At 30.2% G+C, this 23,184-nt stretch overlaps 1 protein-coding gene across 13 annotated transcripts in view; it reads right to left on the bottom strand.

The window, feature by feature from the left end:
- unc-104 (kinesin family member unc-104) overlaps window positions 1-23,184 on the bottom strand; it is a 248,891-nt gene that overhangs the window by 53,050 nt on the left and 172,657 nt on the right. For all 13 annotated transcript variants that reach the window (XM_085818584.1, XM_085818589.1, XM_085818586.1 and 10 more), the window contains 2 exons: window positions 8,899-8,970; window positions 8,659-8,810 (listed from right to left, as the gene is read on the bottom strand). In XM_085818584.1, coding sequence (XP_085674710.1) covers window positions 8,659-8,810; window positions 8,899-8,970 — 224 coding nt within the window. The remainder of the gene's footprint in view (window positions 1-8,658; window positions 8,811-8,898; window positions 8,971-23,184) is intronic.

Here is a 23,184-nt window from a genome sequence, read left to right as displayed (position 1 = left end):
GAAGACAATTTCTGCATTAAAAAAAGAAACAACAATTGGATACAGTTTTGAATTGGTATTACTGCTTCCATCCGTAGAGAGGCAGAACGGAGCTGTTTTAATGCAATCAATAACTGAAGATTGATTTTTCAAACCCATTTCTTTGATAATTGAACCTGTTTTGGTCCTTGCACTTGAGTATTTCTTAGCGATTTCACTATCGGGAAACATTTTTCTAAATAAAGCTGCAGCGTGATCCGATGCATTCAGTGGCAGGTTGTGCTCCAGTAAAAAGGTAGAGAACAGACATTCTGCATTAATCACTTTTTGGTCTTTTGTTTCCGAAGAAAAATTTAATTTTTTGTTTTTTCAAAACAACTCATGTTGTCCTTGTGTTTTTGTGTACGCACATGTTTGAGAACATCTGCCCTTCCACCAAGCGAAATCGAAAAATCGCAACGACAGATGGTACACATCGCATATATCGTCGTCGAAAATAAAGCAGTTAAAAAACTTCGCAGTTTAAAAACATCGTCCTCGAAAATATCGTGGTAAAAAATAAAGTATCTACAAATCATCACATGACGATAACATCGCAGATATGCTTTTTTCAGGTTTTAATAATTGTAAATTCCCATACTGATTTGTGAGCGCAAGATGTAAAGAAGGATAATTTTTACTTTCACATTTTTTTTATTAACTAATAAATTTTTGCTGAAAAAGTAAGAAGGAAACTTAAGCATAGAAAACTAAATGCAACTTATAGATTATACTTTTCATGAAAAATTACCAGTGAAAACTTTACAAAAAATAATTTATTAATGGCCTTTGTTAGTTAACTATGTCAGTTTAAAATTCTATTCAATGCTATAAGTTGCATTAATTTTCTATGCTTAAGTTTCTTTTTTATTTTCTCAGCAAAAATTTATTGATTAATAAAAAATATGCAAGTAAAAATTATCCTTCTTTCCATCTTGTGCTCACAAATCATTACGGGAATATCCATGTATAGTTATTAAAGCCTGAAAAAAGCATGTTTGCGATGTTATCGTCATGCGATAATTTGTAGATACTTTATTTTTTACCACGATATTTTCGACGACGATGTTTTTAAACTGCGAAGTTTTTGAAGCGCTTTATTTTCAACGACGATGTTTTGTACCATGATGTTTTAGAACTGTGATGTTTTCTCTTTGCGATGTTTTGTAGCACGACGTTTTCGCCTTGTGTTGTTTTCTCCGCGACGTTTTCGGCTGTAACCCCTTTACGATAACAGAAGAAATTAAACTTATATTTCACCTTACCTACTATATTTCAGTTTGAAACAACAATAAGCAAAAATCAAAAATCAGAACTGTAACAAATAGGAGGGCAAAATATGCCCAATGAAACTACTTATCTTGCATCCTCATCAGGCAGTTTCTGCAGCGAAAGATGTAAATAAAATAGCTTGCTTCTGAACCGACAAAAATTAGTTTAAAAAAGCATTAAATTAAAAAAAATCTTAGAAAAATAATCACAGTAATCTCTGGGTATTTATCAGTCCCAATTCTACAGGCCGAAGAAAGCAGCACAAGAAATTACAAAATTATAGTATCAAAGACATAGACTCAATAAGATTGCAAAACAATAGACAAACTGGAGGAACAAAAATACGTAGTGTATTCGGAAACTAAGTACCGTTTTATTCTAGCGTCATCGCAGCCCTGTGGTAGGCGTCCCGTGCATGCGCACTAGTCTTTCTTGTTCACTGACTTTCAATTGTCGCCATTTTGGTTGCTCTATGTTGTGTTTTCAGTTTGCTGTGCACATTCAAAATGTTTAAGACAATTAGTTCTCCCGCTGACTGTGAGATTCGTGCCGTGATTAAATTTTTGAACGCGAGGAATGTTAAACCGGATGAAATTTATCGTCAAGTGACAGAAGTTTACGGTGAATACGCGATAAGTGATGGAATGGTGAGAAAGTGGGTAAGAATGTTTAATGCAGGTCGAACAAATGTCCACGCCGAGGCTCGGAGTGGTCGGCCTTCTGTTGTCACCGATGATTTGGTAAGGAAAGTTGATGAAGCAATTCATAATAACAGGCGCTTCACAATGACAACTCTTTCAGAGGCATTTCCACAAATTTCACGTACTGTTCGAAATTGTGTCTGACCGCTTGAATTATCGCAAACTGTGTTCCCGATGGGTTCCAAAAATGCTCACTGATGTTCACAAAACAAAGTGACTTGGTAGTGCCCTGACATTTCTCACGTGGTACAGTGATGAGGGAGAAAACTTTTTAAACCAAATTGTGACAGGTGATGAAACTTGAGTGTGTCATTTCACACCAGAATCGAAACAACAATGGATGGGGTGGAGACACACTCATTCTCCGAAAAAACAAAAGTTCAAAGTGACAATGTCACACAAAAAATCATGTGCACTGTCTTCTGGGATAGGAAAGGCGTTTTGCTTACTGAATTTCTTCCCAGAGGTGAAACCATTAATGCGGCATGATATTGTGAGACTTTAACAAAACTAAGGCGTGCCATTCAAAACAAACGAAGAGGAATGCTCAGTAAAGGAATTGTGTTGCACCATGACAATGCTCGGCCCCATACTGCTGGTATCACTCAATCGTTAATTCGACAGTTTCATTGGGAGCAGTTCGATCACCCGCCGTACAGCCCGGACTTGCCGCCGTCCAACTATCACTTGCTCCTGCACATGAAGCATGAGCTTGGTGGCAAGCGCTTTGGATCTGACGATGACACGAAAAATGCTGTGGTTATCGAAACTGACGGGAAGTTTCTTTGACGATGGTATACAAAAACTGGTCACCCACTATGACAAGTGTTTGATCATTGGCGGAAACTATGTTGAAAAATAGTTTAAGACATGTATTTTCATGTAAAAATAAAATTGGATTCAAAAAAACTGTTTTACTATTTTTTTTTTTTTTTTTTTTTCAAAACGGTACTTAGTTTCCGAATACGCCTCGTAGGCAGCCGAGTCCAAAAACAAAGCTTGCCAAAAATAACAAATCAAATACTTGAAAAATCAAAACCATATGTAAATTTTTAATCAAATACTTGAAAAACCAAAGCTAAATGAAAATTTTGAAAATATACAAGCTGGGTTAAAAAAATAATACCACAAATCATAAATAAGCAAAAAGCTTAAAAATCTAATAATAATTTTCAGTTTTATTGGATCGAGTCTGAAAACATGTGAAACAGAAGTAATCCAACATATGAAAAAATTAATGAAATAAATGAAAATTTGATCAAAAAAAAGAAGAAAAAAAATAGAAGAATTAATTCTTAAAACCTGTAACATTAGAGCAACAAAAGTTTAGAAATGAAATAATACATTAAAATATGTAGAAGTAAAACTGAATATTTTCGGAAAAAGAAAAAAACATCGAATTACCTGGATTATAAATCCTAAAAAGACCTCCAATATGAATTCATGTGAAGTATTAATTCACTTTAATTCAACAAATGGCATAAGCTGTAGTGTTTAGTTCAGAATGGAGTAAGTTTCAGCGCTTAAAGCCAAATTATTAATTTTTTTTTAAAAATCGGAATAGATTGTGGAAATTTTTTTTTTTTTTCGTTTTGAAAAGGTAAAAATCAAAGATTTGCTACTAATGAAGTAAATATTACACATTTGAAATCAATATTAATTTCATCAAAATTCTCAATGAAGTTTGTTCTGAGATCCAGAAGCAAACTAATACTGAAATACATAACAATTGGATTATCAACAATAATAAAAAAGGTTAGTAAAACTATTAACAAACAACAAAATTACAATATTAACTACTACAATTTTGAGAACTTGTACACCACCTTACCACTTAAATTTGAGTTCTATCATCTATTTCCAAGCATTGAAAACTTAAATAATTTTGATAATTGGGACTTGTACACTTAACTGTACTTCACAATTTTATTAAATATCAAAATAAAATTTTTCTACAAATTAATGGTATTCCTCTGGCAACTAATTACTCCACTGCTATCTATAACCCATTCTTCTTCATAAAGGAATATAATTTTATTCACAATTATCATACACAAGACCTTTTTAAATTTACCTACAGGTATACAGATGACACTATTGCCATTAATACAGTCAAAAGTCGTTAATCCGGACTCGTCGGGACTTCGGCGATTCCGGATTATCGATTTTTCCAGATTATAGATCATCAGTTTAAATCTGGTAAGATGGCATGCAGAAATTAAAAAATTAAAAATATGAAACCGTAATTTATGAAATAAAGAACAATTATGATCTAAAGGGTATCAAAATTTACAAAAAGAAAAAGCTTAATAGTTATTTGTTTACTTTATTAAACATTTATTTCAATGTATAAGTTGCTTCATTTCAAGTGATAATACTTTCTCTTTAATTCTATTAAACAGACATTATTTCTTGTTTAGTTACAAAGTTCCGCTGTTCAAGTCCTATAATTGCTGTGTCGAGAATACCGACTAATTTGTCAATCGAAATTTTTTCGTTTTCAATAACCTCTGTTACTTTCTTCAGTATCAGAAGCGAATTATAATGATGAGGAACTTGTTTTAAATCCTATCAACGACGGAGTACATCGAGATGAAATACTACATTTAGTATGGAATTCTAAGCCAAATAAAACAAAAACATCTGCCTTGAAGATAAGGATAGTGCTGACAGATCAACTTCCAATTCATTGCGCGCCGTGGCGTTCCTCCCCGCCGAGCAGCGCGAAATTGATAAACAGATTTCGGATTTTGAAACATACTTTCGCTTTAGATCTCCTTTACATATTAGCAAATATATCTTGGAAATATATTGAATATAATCGAAAGTTCAAGCTTACTTTTACAAAATTGCTCTAACAGTCTGCAAAAAATAATAAGCCGGATCCAATTCGAAGATTAAGGAACAATGCAATCTGCAACATTAACTGAATTAGATAATTTTAGCTTAGCTTATACCGTCCGTTATACATTAAACGCCCATGCATAAATGTTTTATGCACACGTGCACATGCATATTCGCAGCCGTAAAGGTCTTACGGGCACACGTAAACGGTTATGCGGCGACGCGTGCGCAGAAAATTTGTAGCTTTGAGGTCCGGATTATAGATCATTCCGGATTATGGGTGTCCAAATTAATGACTTTTGACTGTAATTACAACGATAATAAAAAACAAGCTACCAAACTTAAATGCCTCAGCTTAATGAAATTAACAAAGAAAACACCTAAATGGATTACCTTTACCTATAAGTTTACAATTTCAGCAATATTACTTTATTCGATAAAAGAAGACTTTTGAAAACAATTAAACTAATTAACTGGAATCTAATTAAAGCAAAAATGACCCCAGGCAGATTACAATATTAATCAACATTTTAATTAGATAGATGGACATTCACAGCATATGTGCAGGAGAGGAAAGGAAGCATAACATATACACATACATACAGCGGAAGAGAGAAATCATTGCATGCCTCAAACGGGCGTTGTGGTGTGCCTTGATAAAGGTGAATGCCACATGCATCAGAAGAAGCGAAACTCTAAGCTAAACGATGGATATTACAATGCAACACTAATATCTTCAAAAAAATTATTGCTAACACTATCAATCAAACAAAAAGAATAAAACTATTTGTAATAACAGCAATGATTTTAAAAAAGAGCTTAATTTATGAATTCTAAAATATAACAAAATTCACATATTTTCATCAAAAATTCAGTTAGCCAAAATATAGGTGTCAATTTACAGAAGAAAAAAAAAAAATTCCCACCACCACGCTGCTGCTTTTCATGAAAAGCTATACCTAAACCAATATGGTGATATAGTTTGGGTGTCCTTAATACAGTTAAATTAGGCATTCTTGTCAAAATTCTAACACTGGTTTTAATTTAGATTAGACTGTCTATAGTTTTCTATCTTTAATTAATAAATGAGCTTTCCTGTCTCAAGAACATCTGGCCGAACAAGTTATATTCTGTTACATTTGACAACTTTTATTTTCAGCCTTTATACCATTTTATGTTACCTATATTTTTTAACATTTTTCAAAATTTCTGTTTTGCATTCTCCAAGTTTGCTCACAACTTCATTCACAGTTTACTAGACACAGTCCCTACTACATCACAGTATTCTAATTTTTTAAAATTATTTATTTCTTCACAATGTTTTTAATTTAAAGTTTTTAAAAATTAATTTGGTTTTAAACACTACAACTTATTTCATTTGCTGAACTAAACACCACAACTTATTCCATTTGCTGAACTAAACACTACAACTTGCCCCATCAGTTGAACTGAGGCAAATTAATACTTCACTTGAACTGTCAAATTGGAGTATTTTGGAATTCATAATCCAGATAATTCAACGTTAATTCCTTTTCAAATTTATTCATTTTTTAATACAATATATTTTATGTCACAATAGGCCTTTCTTCCAATTTGTTTTATTGCATTTAATCAGTTTAAAATTCGTAGTTTATCTAAATTCACTACTTAAATTACTTGCTACTATACGGCCTAACATGTTTTTTCATTTCAAAATTTTTGGTGCTCTAATATTATAGATTTAAAGAACTAACTCCTGTGTTTATTTTATTTTTATATATCAAATTTTCCTTTATTTTTTCATAAGTTGGAATACTTCTGTGTTTTACATGTTTTTTAACTCGATCCACTCACGTTGAAAATCATTATTCAGTTTTTACGAATTTTTACTTGTTAGTCCAAAGGGGCTTTGTCCCTGAAGGTCTATTGTTTTTGTTTTGCGATTTTGCATTGAAAACTTTAAAAGAATGTACCATTTTTCAAATCGTTGCCACCAAATACTATCACCCTGTATTATATTTGAAGAAATAAAATAATGAAGAATCTGCATAAATGTATGTATGTTTCTTGAATTGTGATAAAACAATGGTACCTAGAGCTATTCAATTTTGAATGATGTAATCCTACTGTGAATATGGGCATCTGAAAGCCCAAATTTGGAATTTGTTCAAAGACTAACTCTTGATCATACAAGTTATTTGTCTCAAATTTTAATTTTGTAGGATTTTGTATTTTTATAAAAACACTTTGATACAATGTACAATGCTCAAAATCAGTTACCTTTTATTAGGCAAAGGAAGTTTTTTGATATTTTGTACCTAGCACCCCCCAACCACCATCAGCAAGCTCGTCACGCTGATCTGTTGGAGAGAACATGCCAAAGTTTTTATTCAAGGTGTTATTGTTTTATGAAATATTACATTATATTATTAGAAATTTATATTGAATAGTTTTTAAGGTATTATATCACAATGTTTTGTATTGAATTTTAAAATTATTTTAAAATATGTCAATGTGTTGTTAATTACCTACAATGAGAAGAATGAATGCACATAATATATTATTTATAAATTGTATATCTTCTAAGTTTTATATGAAACGAAAATTTTAAATAACTTCTATTCAAAAATTATTATTGAATCATATTTATTGGAAAAAGTGCATAATATTTGTGAACACAAGATGAAAATAACTTTACTCGCATCAAGAGACTTTAAAAAATGTTTCATTCGACTTCAATTATTTTTATGAAAAGACTTTAAGACCAAAATTTCATTTTCAATGGACATTTTGGGAAAAATTCAGGAATTTTATGCTTGTAATTTATTTATTATTATTCTTCCACATAAAATTTAGTTATATGTTTATTTATAAATCATTGTAAAATTGTATAATTTAAAAACTTTAAATTATATGAGAAAAGATCATGATTTATTATAGGACATAGTTAAAGCTATGTCCTGGATGTTTCTTCACGTCCTTCCTCATACTTCCTGCTTCACTAATCTACTAATGCTTTGCTCACCCGGCCTCTTGTTTTTGAGGGGGGGGGGGTAGATGTAAAATATAAAAAAATATGATGGCTTTGCTCTATGCAAACAAACAATCTCCGATTAACTGTCCGCAATTTAGGATCTTCCCCCTAGACCAGTTTTTTTGAGAACATTCTAGCTATTATGTAACTGCTACTATAAATAACAAATGTGTGCCATTTTGCGGACAGAAGCTCGCCACTCCTCCTGTACTACACATCTCGCTGCTGCTTAATCTATCTTTCCTTTGTTAGAAATAATGATGACTCATAAAGTTTAAATTCAGTCATACTTAGTTTAAACTACTATTAAATATGTGATTTGGAGAATTTCATATGAAGTAAAGCATGATCTATGGTGAAAATTGAATTAAAGCTATAGAATAAAGATGTGTAATTAAAAGCTAATTCATCTTGTCTCGTCATTTGGATTTTGCTTTCCCACTCTGCAAAAGCAATGCCTGAACTTTGACACCAAGCTTCATCATGACTGCCGAAATATCACATATACATAAATACATACATACATTTTAAAGGAAGAAGATATTACTTAAATGATTCTCTCTTCCCATGGACAGTATAACTAGTATTAATTACTACAGTGAAAAATAGCAAAAACAGTAAATACATTTTCCAAATAATATAAATACTAGCACAACTGAAATCCAGTTTGGATAATTTCATAGGAGAATGATAAAGAAATAAGCTACAAGCATGAATATAATACATGACAGCACTCTTAAACTTTTCTTTTTTCAAAAAATTTCAAATCTTTTGATGATTTTTATTACATAGCAGTATATGGCTACATACCTACAACAATCTCTCGAACTTCCTTCCACTGAAAATCTATCATTGGTTCATGGACTAATGTAATACGGATACGCCTTTGAATGCCTTGATGCAATAAAAACGTTCCTCTGCAAGGGCTGTCATCATTGTGATCAACAACAGCTGGAACATATCTAGAAATTATAAAATTAATATGTAAGAATGAATAAAAAAGATACTTTATGAAATAATTTATTAATTAATTATGCAATAGATACTTACTCTCCATTGGGTTCCAATTCACAAATTTCAAACCAAACTAAAAGATCATGCCTAGCATGTACATGAGTCGTGCTGAAAAAAGTAACTGTTCAGTTAAAATTCAAGTATATACAATTGATGAAAATGTCATAGTTTCATTTATTTGAATGAGATTCTTACTTCAAATTTGAAAACATGAAAACAACTGCTTAGAAAAAACTTCATAATTTAATTACTTATTTATATAAAATTATATTTTCCTATTGCTAATCACTACTGTTTCTAGGAACCTTAAGCAACCTTAAGGAAAGATATACACAAATACACTAAGTCAGCTATTACTATAAGAAGTAAAAATTAATTTGCAGCTTAAAGTAAAACTAGATCTTTTAACTGCAGAATGCAGTTTTGAATACCAGTCTTTAAAATAAAATAACACTAGATAAGCACACAGATGAGACATTAATGATGATGAATTCTGATAAATGATGTAATAAACGTTTCTTTTTTCTTTTCTGATAATTTTTTTATTTATATAAATAAATCATGGTTTAGTAACAACTCAATAAGTAATAGTGATATTTTTCATATATAAATTTTGGTTGCAGAAGCGTTAATGTACCTGCCCCATAACAAATTTCCTCTCAATTTCATGGATTATGTAATGTTCTTATTACAAACAGATCTGAATCAGATTGTTAGTACTGTCACATCTGGATTAGCAATCCTCAACCATTTTCAAAATGATTATAGGTAAGTGTTTCCCTGTAATTGTTTTACAACTTTTCATAACTTATGATCTTGAATGTAAAATTCTATTAAGTATTGAAACATGACACGACTTCTTAAAAAAAATAAATAAATAAAACAAAAATGTAGTATTGAAAGAAGCAATTTTACTAAACTAATTTCAAGAATTGGTGTTGCTTTAACAGATGAAAATATTACATGTGATATCTTAGAGGAACATCTAGATACTTTAGTTGAAAAAATGAGTAAATTAAAATTCTTAGATAGTCAAATTGAATATTTAATTGATGAAAACTTAATTGAGGAAGAAGAAACCACTAGTACTGATTACCCAGAAAATGTATTGGATATAGCAACAAACATAAACATTTATTGAAGCAGAAAATTTGCTATTTTAAATTTAAACCATCAACATCAGAAAACAAATGTTAGTAAAAAAAGCAAAAAAAAAAAAAAAAAAAAAAAAAGTACTTCAAATGACAGCTCAAATTTATTCCCTTCAGTTAAACTTCCTACCACCACATTCAGAAGATCTGAACCACATTCAGAAGATCTGAAATATGAAAAGCACTATTGATGGAAGTGATTCACCTTTGAAAACTGAAAACTTTGCTTATTTAAAAACGTACTTCACTGGAGAGTGTTAAATGCAGTATCTGGCTTTCAGTTAACTGATAAAAATTATGACAACTGCATAAAATTCCTTAAAGATCATTTTGGTTATAAAGATATCATCCCTGATTCTTTTATGAGCAGAATTTTAAACTTGCAAAGAGTTAAAAATTCTTCAAATGTTCAAGCTTTGAGAAAGTTATATGATGAGCTCGATACCACTGTATGAAATTTAGATTCAATGCAAGAGGATTCAAAATACTATTGTTCACCTTTAATTTCAATTGCCCTAAATTTATTGCCAGAAAATCTTGTTTTAGATTTTAAGTAATACAAATTAAAAATGTGATGTTATAATTTCTTATAACATCACATTTATAAGATGATATAATCTTATAAGATGTTGTAATCATACTATTTTAAAATGTGAGATTGAATGTCATGAATCAATATTTTTAGCTTTACATGATAGAAAAGGTTTATCAACAAATTCTAATAATTAACAGACATCTAAATGTTATAACTGTAACAGATTTGGTCATTTACCTAAATTTTGTCCCAACAAACATCACAGATGCAAATGATTACCTTGGGGAAATTTCAATCAAAAATCCCTTCATTTGTCTTAGAAATAACTCAGAAGCAAAATACTGTGGGGGGAAGGATATTGCAGCTAACTTTGCAAGGTTATAAAGTACAAAGTCTGTAATCCGGACTTATTGGGACTTCAACGATTCCGTATTAGGGTTTTTTCCGGATTATAGATCATCAATTTAAATCTGGTAAGATGGCATGCAGAAATTTATACAATTAAAAATATGAAACCATAATTTATGAAATAAAGAGCAATTACGATCTAAAGAGTATCAAAATTTACACAAAAAAAGCTTAATATTTATTTGTTTACTTAATAAAACACTTTTTTCAGTGTAAGTAGTTTAAGTTGCTTTGTTTTTTGTGCTAATACTTTCTCTTTAATTCTATAAACAGACATAATTTCTTGTTCAGTTACAAAGTTACACTGTTCAAGTTTTGTGATTGCTGTGTCGAGAATACCGACTAACTTGTCATGCAAAATTTTTTTATTTTCAGTAACCTCTCTGTCACTTTCTTCACTATCGGAAATGCTTTATGCGCATGCGTAAGTTTGTAGCTTTGAGGTCTGGATTATAGATCATTCCGGATTACGAACTTTATACTGTATTTTACTTTACTGTATTTAGATGATATAATTTTCACAAAAGATGAAGATGAAAGTATTAAGTGCTAAAAATACATTTTCTCAATTGCTTCTGATTATGGACTTGAAAAGAAATCTATATTTTTAAGTTACAGAACTGAATTCCATGGTCACATCATTGAAAATTATAAACTGTTACCACCTACTCTTAAAACAGCTGTAATTATCCTGAATCCAAAAGTTGCAGAAACTTACGTTTTCTTGTTCTTGTCAGATATCTTCATAAATCTCTAAATTTTTCCATAAATGCTTAACTAATCTCTTTAACTCTTTCACATAGAAGTCACCCCAAATGCCCACCATTCAGACAATGGCAGGTCATACGAACGTCTGAATTATTTTCTACCTGGTGCTTTCTTCCATCATGTTAGTGCCTGACTCATTGCTTTTCGGTGTTGTTAAATGACATGCCAATTATTCTTTTGAAGTGACTAAAAGTAGTTATGTTATTTCAATGCACCTTCCTTCTCTTTTGTTTAGCGTCAATATTTATCTATTGATGGTTGAAGTTACAATCCTCTCCTAAGGGGCAACGGCACACAGTGGTGAAAGCACATAAAGATCCTAACAGAAAGGTTTTCACTTTGCTTAATTAGGTTATTATTAGCATTGTAGCAGTCTACTTGGCATGGGGGAAGCAAATTAATTCCAACAAAAATACATATAGGTATACAGGTGTTTCAGATGTTTGAGAGAAACAGATTTTGGCCTCTCCCGATAGGAAAGAGTTAAGAAAGGTAATGACTTCAACGGTGGAGGGGGGAGGAATAAACTTTTAATCTTTTGAAATTTTTGAATTTTATTTTATGTGAAGAACCTGCACTTAGTGTCTATAATCAGCATAATGATACTGAAATACACACTTATGCTGAAACCTTTCCATGGTTATGGTTGCATTCTCATGGCAAGATCAATGACTGATAATTGCCTACATCCTATTTATTGCATGAGCAAAAATACATTTGATGCTGAAAAATAATTTACCAGTTATGAACATGATGTATTTATTAGTTGAAATTCAAGCTTTGAGAAAATTTAGACTTTATCTTTTAAGGAAACACTTCAAAGTTATTACTGACTTTAATACTTTCAAAATGGCAATGAACAAGAAAAACCTAAGTATACAAAGAAGTTATTGACTTTGAATTAATTCGAACAAATGAATTTTTTAGTTGCAAAGTTACAAAAAATTTGACGTTTTGAACTACAAAACAGAACACCTAACAGGAACACGAAAGACACATGTTGATGCGCTAACAGATCCCTTGTTACAATTATCATTTAAACAGCCTCATTAAAATTGCTCAAGAGCAAGATGATCAATTTCAAGCTATCAAAGAAGTCTTTGTTAAACCTTATAATGACTATTGTGTTAAAAGTTATTTCATAAATTTGTAGACAGTAACCAATTCCTTGCTATTTGAGAATAAATGCAAAACAATATAATTAAGGTGGTGGTGTATTTAATTATGGCAAAGCACACTAGGGCTATCTGCCTAAGGGAAGGGATGCCTTCGTGGAGGACTTTCTACGGAAAAGTGGCTTGTATACACGCTACACATGGGTAAAGCCACGAAAACACCCATGCAGCCAGCCCGTTTGCGGGATTTGAACCTCGGACCAAACTACCAGTGTTCAGCAACTTTACCGCTCAGCCACTGGTGGGACCAATATAATTAAGGACACACATCTTTGTTGACATTTTGCTTTTAAACAAACTGAAGAAGTCGTAAAACACAAATTTTTTCACAGTCAAAAGTCTTTAATCCGGACCTCAAAGATACGAACTTTCTGCGCATATGCGTTAACACATGCGCGTTTAATGTATAACGGACGGTATAAGCTATGCTAAAATTATCTAATTATCTATTTCAGTTAATGTTACAGATTGGGTTTTCCCATAATCTTCGAATTGGATACGGCTTATTATTTTTTGCAGACTGTTAGAGCAATTTTATTAAAGTAAGCTTGAACTTTCGATTATGTCAAAAAGAATTTCCGATTCTGGAGCTGCCAAAGGATCTACAAAGCAAAAGCATGTTTCGATGTCCATCAAACAAAAAGTGGAATTGCTGCAAAAAATGGGTAAAGGCATATCTTTTGTTTCTCTAACCATTCCGAAATCTGTTTATCAATTTCACGCTGCTCTGTGGGAGGGGGGGGGGGCGTAGCGGCACGCAATGAACTGGAAGTTGATCTGTCAGCACTATCCTTATCTTCAGGGCAGATGTCTTTATTTTATTCAGCTTATAATTCCTTACTAAATGTAGTATTTCACCTTGATGTACTCCGTCTTTGATATGATTTAAATCAAATTCCTCGTCATTATAAATATCACGAATACACATCAAATAGTTTTCTGGTTGCTATTTTCTAATTTCGACATCAAATAGTTTTCCGGTTGCTATTTCTAATTTTGACTAATGTATGCTTTGCGCATGCGCACGTTGAAAGAAATGTTTAATAAAGTAAACAAATAAATATTAAGCTTTTTTTTTTTTTTTGTAAATTTTTATACCCTTTAGATTATAATTGCTCTTTATTTCATAAATTATGGTTACATATTTTTAATTTTATAATTTCTACATGCCATCTTACCAGATTTAAATTGATGATTTTTAATCCGAAAAAACCAATAATCCGGAATCGCCGAAGTCCCGACGAGTCCGGATTAAAGACTTTTGACTGCATACATAAAGACAAAACTGATTACTATATTGAAAATTGAATTACTTGCATATTAGTTAATTGTAAATGTGGAAAACAAGAAGATATGTTACATTTTATAATCAAGCAAGATATACCACTTCATACATATCACACTGATCATTTAGGACCACTCAATCATTTAGGAACACTCATAAAAATTACAAGTATAATAATTGCTGCTACTGACTCATTCATAAAGTTTGTATGACTTTACCCAACAAAATCTACATATAGTACCAAAGTAGTCTAAATTGGAAAATAAAACATATGTTTTTGAAAATCCTGTGTGTATAATTACCCAATAAAAGTTCAGCATTTACTTCTAAAGATTTTCAAGATTATTGTTCAACCAACAATATCCAGCATATTCAAATCACTACTGGACTGCCTTGTGTCAGTAAACAAATTGAGAGATTGAATTCTGTCATAATTTTTGTTCTCTCCAAATTATTGATTCCAATTCCCACAAAATGGTATACACACATGTTGATGAAATTCAACAAGTGATTAATTCAACATACCAACAAAGTATCAGTACAACTCCATTCAAACTCATGTTTGGAACTAAAATAAAATCTACTAATGACAAAATTACAGAGCTGTTAAATTCAGAGATCCATCAGATTTTGTCAACGCTTATGATGATTACCACAAGAAAGCTAAACAACATATTTTGAAACAAGCTGAAAATCGCAAAACCTAAAATTTACGTTGTAAACCATCTAGTTCCAGCTTCACGAAGTAGTGGCTATCAAGCATACACAATACGGACTTGGACGCCTATTCTATGCTCCAAGAGTCATCTTCAATTTGTTGACTGCCAGATGTCACTACTAGTGAAAAAGAGCTTTATCCAACATTGCATAGTCTGCTAATACGGAATTAACACAAATATGGTTGCCGTGTTGACAATCAGGTTTGTGCAGTTGGCTTTAAGGAAGTTCATCAAGTCTCTGTAAGTGCTGCTAATTTTTCACATTTAAATAAAGAATGCAGTTGCATATCTCTAAATTAGCATCAAATTTATCGAAAACATGACAATGCATTCCCTCTTCCCAAAATATCTTTACTGTATGCTTCAGATTGCTCAAATTTATCATCATAATAAAATGTGCTGAGCTGAGAGAGTATTTGGAGCCACATTCAGAAAATATGAATATACTGAAAGAAAGATAGGCTTTTTGAACATTTTCTAAAATGAAATATATGTATATATATATATTTCTTTTTACAATGTAAGAGATTATATTTTTCAGAGAAAAGTTGAACACCTTATGAACAATACAGTGAACCCAATATCTTTCACTATTAAGCGAAATTCACACTAATGCAATATATATATATACAGTCAAAAGTCATTAATTCGGACACCCATAATCCGGACCTTAAAACTAAAAATTTTCTGCGCATGTGCCGCGTTGACACATGCGCAAAGGCATTTATGCGTGCGCGTAAGACCTTTACGACTGCGCATATGCGTGTGCGCAAGTGCAGAATACGTTTTCGCGTGCACATTTTATGTATAACGGAGGGTATAAGCTAAAATTATCTAATTATCTATTTCAGTTAATGTTGATGATTGCGTTGTTCCTTAATCTTCGAATTGGATCCGGCTTATTATTCTTTGCAGACTGTAAGAGCAATTTTATAAAAGTAAACTTGAACTTTCGATTATGTCAAATAGAATTTCCGACGCTGGAGCTCCCAAAGGATCTACAAAACGAAAGTATGTTTCGATATCCATCAAACAAAAAGTGGAATTGCTGCAAAAAATGGATAAAAACTTGAAGAAGGTGACAGAGAGGTTAGTGAAAATGAAAAAATTTCAATTGACAAGTTAGTCGGTATTCTCGGCACAGCAATTACGGGACTTCAGCGGAACTTTGTAACTGAACAAGAAATGATGTCTGTTTATAGAATTAAAAAGAAAGCATTATCACATAAAATGAAGCAACTTAAACAACTTACATTGAAAGAAATGTTTAATAAAGTAAACAAATAAATATAAAGCTTCTTTTTTTGTAAATTTTAATACCCTTTAGATTATAATTGTTCTTTATTTCATAAATTACGGTTTCATATTTTTAATTTTAGAATTTCTACTGATGATCTATAATCTGGAAAAATCGATAATCCAGAATCGCCAAAGTCCTGACGAGTCCAGATTAACGGCTTTTGACTGTATATATTTGAAGTTAACAAATATTCACCATTTGTAAAAAGCTACTATAAATTAAAAATTTAATTAATAAATTTTAATTGCAAAAATAGTGTTAAGTGCACAGTTCACAGCAATAATTAAACTTTTATTTTTTATTGTTGCAATTAAAATTTCGTAATTAAATGAAAAATTTATATTAGCTTTTTACGAATAGAGAATATCTGTTAAATTCAAATTTTATTCCTTGCAGCAATGGTGCAAGAAAATTATTTAAATTTAATTTAACTTTACTATATTCCTGTGAAACATATATATATATATAAATTTTTTGTAACCATTATGATACTTTTACAAATTATTTTTATTTGTATTCTTATTAGGATTTAAAACTATTTATTGACAGTTAATATATTTTGTTTTAAATACGATATTGATGTCACTGATTAAATTTAAAAGCTCTTTATGATTTTTTTTTTTTTTTTTTTTGTGTGTGTATGGGTAAAATAATAAATCTGTTTGAAAAACACAGTGACCATATGTTTTTATGAATTATACTATGAAATAAATGGCCACTGAACCTTTCAAACTGATTCATTATTTATTACTAGCAAATTATTAGATGATTGAAATTTTTAATAATGAGATAGGTGTGAATTTTAAAAATCGATTCCGATCATTTGGCATATAATAAATGAGACATATTAACCTCTTCATCATCTTAACACGTCTAGCGTGTTCAAGTGAAACTTCTGCAGGGCGGCCGTAATGCGCATCAAGCGCTCTTCTACATTTTAAAACTTTTAAATGTTTACCTGTTTGAATTTTTATTTTTGTTTGTTCTAATACCTCTTAGAGGGCAGTACTAATCAGGCATTTTATTTCTAATTGAATTCCCCCCGGGTTTTATGAATATTCGCGCCATTTTACATAACTCGGCAGAAAAAGAGAAAAATGTGGTTGTAAATTGGAAAGACAAGAAGGATATATGTTTGAGTACAGTCCATAATATCTCTATGATTGATGTTGAAACCCAGAAAAGAACTGTAAAAAAACCAATAATTGTAAAAGATTACAGCAACAAAATGGGAGGAGTGGACTGCCTGGATCAGATGCTATCAAATTAATCCTGCTGTTAGAAATAAGCAGAGATATTATTACTTTTCCCTTATGCTTTATTTCCTTATAATTTTACTTAATATTCATTTACATTCATCCACTATGAAAGTTATGTATGTACAAACAACATTACACGCTGCAAAAAACAAAGGGCCGCTGGGGAGAAATTTTCGCGGACAGGAGAGGATGTCGAAAGGGTTAATAGTAATGAATTACAGAAATATTTGTAAATTTCAGAGTTTGCCATTGGGTTTTTATCATGAAACAGTATTTTTTAAACTATCAGTATTAAAAAAATAATAATTGTTTTTGTCTGAAAACTTATATATATGTATATATACACATATACAAGAATTAACTGTTTATGGTATGTCTTTAATTTTATATTGTAAAAGAGATGCTGTTTATTACTACAATTTTTAATAATATTGTAAATGTATACATACAAACATGCATATATATATTCCATTTTTAAAAGTCAAAATGAAGAAAATGCATATTGTGCATTTATCCTATTTTACAAAAGGGTTGATACTTGTTAATATGATTTGACAATCAGATGTGCAAATGATATGAGAATTTATGTGTTATTGTCTCGATAAAAATGTTTAGTAGAATTTTGCAATAAATTATTGGTTAGCTAATATTTTTGCTTTGAAAAGAAAATGGTTTAATTTTTCTCCTACTGATAATTTCATAAAAATTAGTGAAAAATATAAGTGGTGATGTAAATGAAAAATTATAAAAATGTTGTTTTAGTATATATATTTATTTGATAATAAATAATTAAAACATGCAACAGGAAATTTTTTTTTGTGGAACCCAAAACACAGATCTTCCAGTTGCCAGTTTGAATATTCCTACCATTTACACCACGGGAGAACACACGGAGAAATTTGTTAAATCTACATTTTCCATATTTAAAGGGTGACTGGAGAAAGCCATAAGCTCCATTTGATGAAATCTGACTCATATTTTAGTTTGGGTGTTAATGTTAAGTTGATCCTGTATGTTTATGAATACATCAAACAATGCCAGATTACTATACCTCAATATCATAATTGCTAATTTTATATGCCATTTCATAAGAACTACATAATTGTTATAATTTCAGGTACTTTGTGCTTACAGTATTTGCATAGCTACGTCACTGACCTGTCCACAGATAGGAGAAAAATATTCCTAGAGCTTTAGCTGCCACATGTTATAAATTGCATCATTTGCCTGTACTTTGATTGGCCTAAAGCTGCCTGAAGACTAAAACAACTCTTTTGGGAAAATATGAAAACTTTCAGACTTTTTTTTTTTTTTGAAATTATTCAGTTGTTTTGTTTTTGTTCTGATCTTGTGTACTATCTTCCTGTTAAAACTGCTAGCTACCAAAATTTTTATTTAATTATTATATCTTGATTATATGTGTGTGTACACACAGTGTGGAAGAACAGTGGCAAATTTCAAGAAATAAGGGACCAAAACATGTCAAAAATAAAAATTAAAAAGTGATAAATTACATTTATATTTTTTGCTGCATCATCATTAGGGATGGTGGTGAAATGAAGAGGTAAATAAATAAAATAGCCCACTTTTAAACTGACAAGGACACAAAAATCAAAATTAAAAAATAATCTCAGAAAAACAACAGCAAAGTAATTTGTATCTCTATCAGTCCAAACCTTAAAGGCCAAAGAAAGTAGTATAACAATTTTAGCAGCAAAAACATAGGTTAATTGAAAAAGACTATGTAATAATAGAGATTATAAAAAAATATTTTTAGTAGATCGTGACCTAAAACAAAACTTGCCAACATAATAATCCACCACTTGAAAAATGAAAACCAGATGCAAAATTTTTAATTAAAAATTGGAAAAAACAAAATTGAATGCAAATTTTGGAAACATACAGGCTGGGTTAAAGCATCATTCATAAACAATTATAAAAGCTTAAAAATCTAATAAAAATTTTCATTTTGAATGAACCAAATCCAAAAATATGTAAAACAGAAGAATTATAACATTTACAAAAATAAAATACAAATGAAAATTTAAATGAATAATTTGAAAAAGATCATCAAATTACTTATATTCAATTTTTTTTTCTTCCAAACTGTTCATTTTTATTTCTACAATAATAGTTTTTCTAATTATTCTTATTGAGTTTAATCAGCTTTAAATTTGCAGTTTATCTTAATACATTTTAGACTTTACATGAAAATATATACTTCTTCAACACTTTTGTTTCCTTGGTGTTACAGATTTTAAGAACAAACTCTTTAAGAATTTCTTTTGTTATTTTCTTCCATTTTATATTTTTTTGGAAAATATTAAAATAAAAACTTTCAGATTTTTTTTTTTTTTAAAATTATTATTAAGTTGTTTTGTTTTAGTTCTGATCCTGTGTACTCTCTTCCTGTTAAACTGCTAGTTACCAAAATTTCTTCAAAGAAAAAAACTTCCCCTCTTTTATTTAGATCAAATTTTCATTTTTCTTTTATTTCTAAATATGCTGAATTACTTCTGTTTTACATGTTTTTGAATTTGGTCCACTCAAATTCTCATTAGATTTTTAAGCTTTCTTGCTTGTTTATGAATTACAATTTTATTTTTTAACCCAGATTGTATGTTTTCAAAATTTGCATTTAATTTTTTTCCAATTTTCAATTAAAAAAATTGCATACAGTTTTGTTTTTTCAAGGTGCTAGATTATTATGTTGGGAGGTTTTGCTTTTGGACTCAATTGAATTAAAATACTTTTTTAATTTGTCAATTATTTCATAATCTTTTTTAATCTATCTGTATATTTGATGATACAATTTTTGCACTACTTCGGCATAAAGTGGTTGGACTGAAAGAAATAAAGATTAGTTTGGTTACTGTTTGTTTAAGATTACTTTTAAATTTTAATTTGTGTTCTTGCCAGTACAGAAACAGACTATTTTATTTATTTTTGTTGCACCAACCCCCAACGAGGATGCAGTGAAAGATGTAAATATCACTTATCATTTTTGATTTTGGCATGTTTTGCCCCACCATTTCTTGAAGTTTGCCACTGTAATTCCGTTTTAGGTATTTGCAATTAATTTATTCTGAATTGAATATGAGATGAATTTTAAACGTATTTTTTTATTCATTATTTTTTGCACTATTACCACCATTTGTTGCAGCTATCAGCTTACAACTGGATTATGTTTTGAACTTCCCCCTTTTATTTATTCCTTTATACCTATCTATCTATCTATCTATAATTAATCAAATTATGTTATAATAAATCAAGCAATTTGATGAATTTAAAAAGGGAAAATTACAGCAAAATATCAAAAAGTACTAATCAAAACAAAAGATGTAAACTTGGTGTATGTTAAGTAAATAGTGAATAGCCTTTGACTGAATTTGACAAGTAATAATAAAATAAATATAAAAATAAAATACAGTAAGCACAGCATTTGGAAAGCTGTCATATGGAAAGCATTAATGTCAGAGTAGAATCTGACACCTCTATTTTATCTGGTATACTGGATCGGCGATTACGGATTTAGTATTTTTCTATATATTAAATCATCAGTTTAATTCTAGCAAGATGGCATGTAGAAATTATAAAATTAAAAATATTAAATCATGAGTTTTGAAATAATGAAGTATTTATGATCTAATGGGTATCAAAAAAAAAAAAAAAAAAAAAAAAAAAAAAAAAAAAAAAAAAAAAAAAGAAGCTTAACATTTATTTGTTTACCTTATTAAACATTTCTTTTAATGTAAGTTGTTTAAGTTGCTTTGTTTTTGGTGCTAATACTTTCTCTAGACATAATCTCTTGTCTAGTTACATTGTTGAAGTCCTGTAACTGCTGCTTCGAGAATTCTGATGAGCTTGCCAATTGAAATTTTCTTGTTTTTAGTATCTACTCTGTCACTTTCTTCACTAACGGTAGCAGTATTTTTGGGATCTAGAACCATACTACAGATTCCGCCATTCATTAATTGACCAATGATTGAGAAGCATTGTCATCACAATGAAAAACTTCTTTCATATCATCTTCATTTATTACCACTTCTCCACATTTCATTACAAAATCGCTTAATTGGAAAATTTCATCATTGTTTTGCAATATCCAAGAACCTTTTAAACTTAGCGGCTATCTTCATCAAATTTAGCTATCCTTCACTATAGATATTTGGCTATGTATCATTAGCTTGGCGACTAATGACAACTTGTTCCGTTAAATTTTATCTTGCTTCTATTGCGCACTGAGACAATAAAGGATGAATTGTATTAGTTTAGTTATTTATTATACTTATGTCTATTTCTTGCACATGCTTAAGGCTTATCAGAGTTCTGAATACATAAACATACTTGCCAACCTATGACGCTCAAAAATCAGGAGATTTTTTTAAGAAATCAGGAGATTTTTCACAATGTTAAAAAGACTTTTTAAATGATAAAAATATAGTTTTTAATAATGAATTAACTTTACTAAGTCTTAAATGCAAGAAAAACAAAAATACCTTAGACATAAAAAACATTTTTATTACTTTCATCGTTTAAAAAAAAAAAAAAAAAAAAAAAAAAAGGCATTTTAATCAGTTTTCATACAAATGTTAATGACAGTGGCAGATTTTGCTCTCGTTAAGAAAGAAATTTCATAATTTTGTTCATAGTAATTGCCACGTAGGCCTGCTTTCACTAATAAAAGTTTTTCTAATGTGTCATCACTAATATTAGGTCTAAATTTAGTCCTCGTTTTTGCAACAACACTGAAAATCCTCTCACGCTCCGCATTACTATGGGGAACTGTCAAGATGGCCAACATAATTCTAGAGAGTTCACTATATCTTAAAATTCCATCAGCCCCTTTCAATTTTCCAATTAACCTCCACTGGGTGTCAATCCTAGCTGATTTTATAACTTCATCCAAGTTTTCTAATTGTAAACTGCAAAATTGCGACTGCAGTATATCAGTAGCAACATCAATATCATCATCTTTCATGACTAAACGAAGTAACACAGGAAATCTGTTCAAAAAGTACCTTATATCAAAAAAAGATGCATTTGCTAGAGCAGAAACATCAGCAACTTTAGCATGCAAAATCACTTCATCTTTGACTGGAAATTTATGTAGTATGTAATCACATACTCGACAGAAGTAACTTCTAACATGAAGATAAAACTTATTTTTGTCTTCTTCTGAAAGTTCTTCCACTACTTTTGTAGTTGCAGCTCCTATTACCAAATCTTCATCTTCCTTCTGATTTTCTGTTTCACCATAAATCACATCATATATAGAATTACAAGACAAAACACAGACTGGTTTTACAAACTTTGATAAAATGTCTTTAAACAGATCATAAATCATTGATTGCAAAACATGAATTAATGGAATTCTGCTTTGTAGAATTGTGTTCAGAACATCGAATGATGGCAAAATGAATTGTAAAAAAAAAAAAGCAAAAAGCTTTGTTAAGGTCCGAAGAAAAAACCATAAATATTCGTTCTTCACAAGATAAACTTACAGTAATCAGAAAATGTTTCGTGTGTTGAGCAATTTTTTTTTTTATTTTGAGAGAAATTTGTATCAGCTTTACGCTTATATTTTGCAGTATTATTTTGAGAACTGCCAGTTGAATTGCTGAATGATGCAGAAATTACAAAAAATCAAAATTTTTCTCATTTCAGTATTATGCAGCTGTTGGAACTGTTTCAATTTTTCCTTTCTTTTAGAACTCCTTTC

This window comes from Stegodyphus dumicola, chromosome 6 (assembly GCF_044657685.1).
Source record: "Stegodyphus dumicola isolate Sdum_Otavi_A_Nest chromosome 6, ASM4465768v1".
NCBI lineage: Eukaryota > Metazoa > Arthropoda > Arachnida > Araneae > Eresidae > Stegodyphus > Stegodyphus dumicola.
This window is presented reverse-complemented; position numbering and strand designations above follow the sequence as displayed.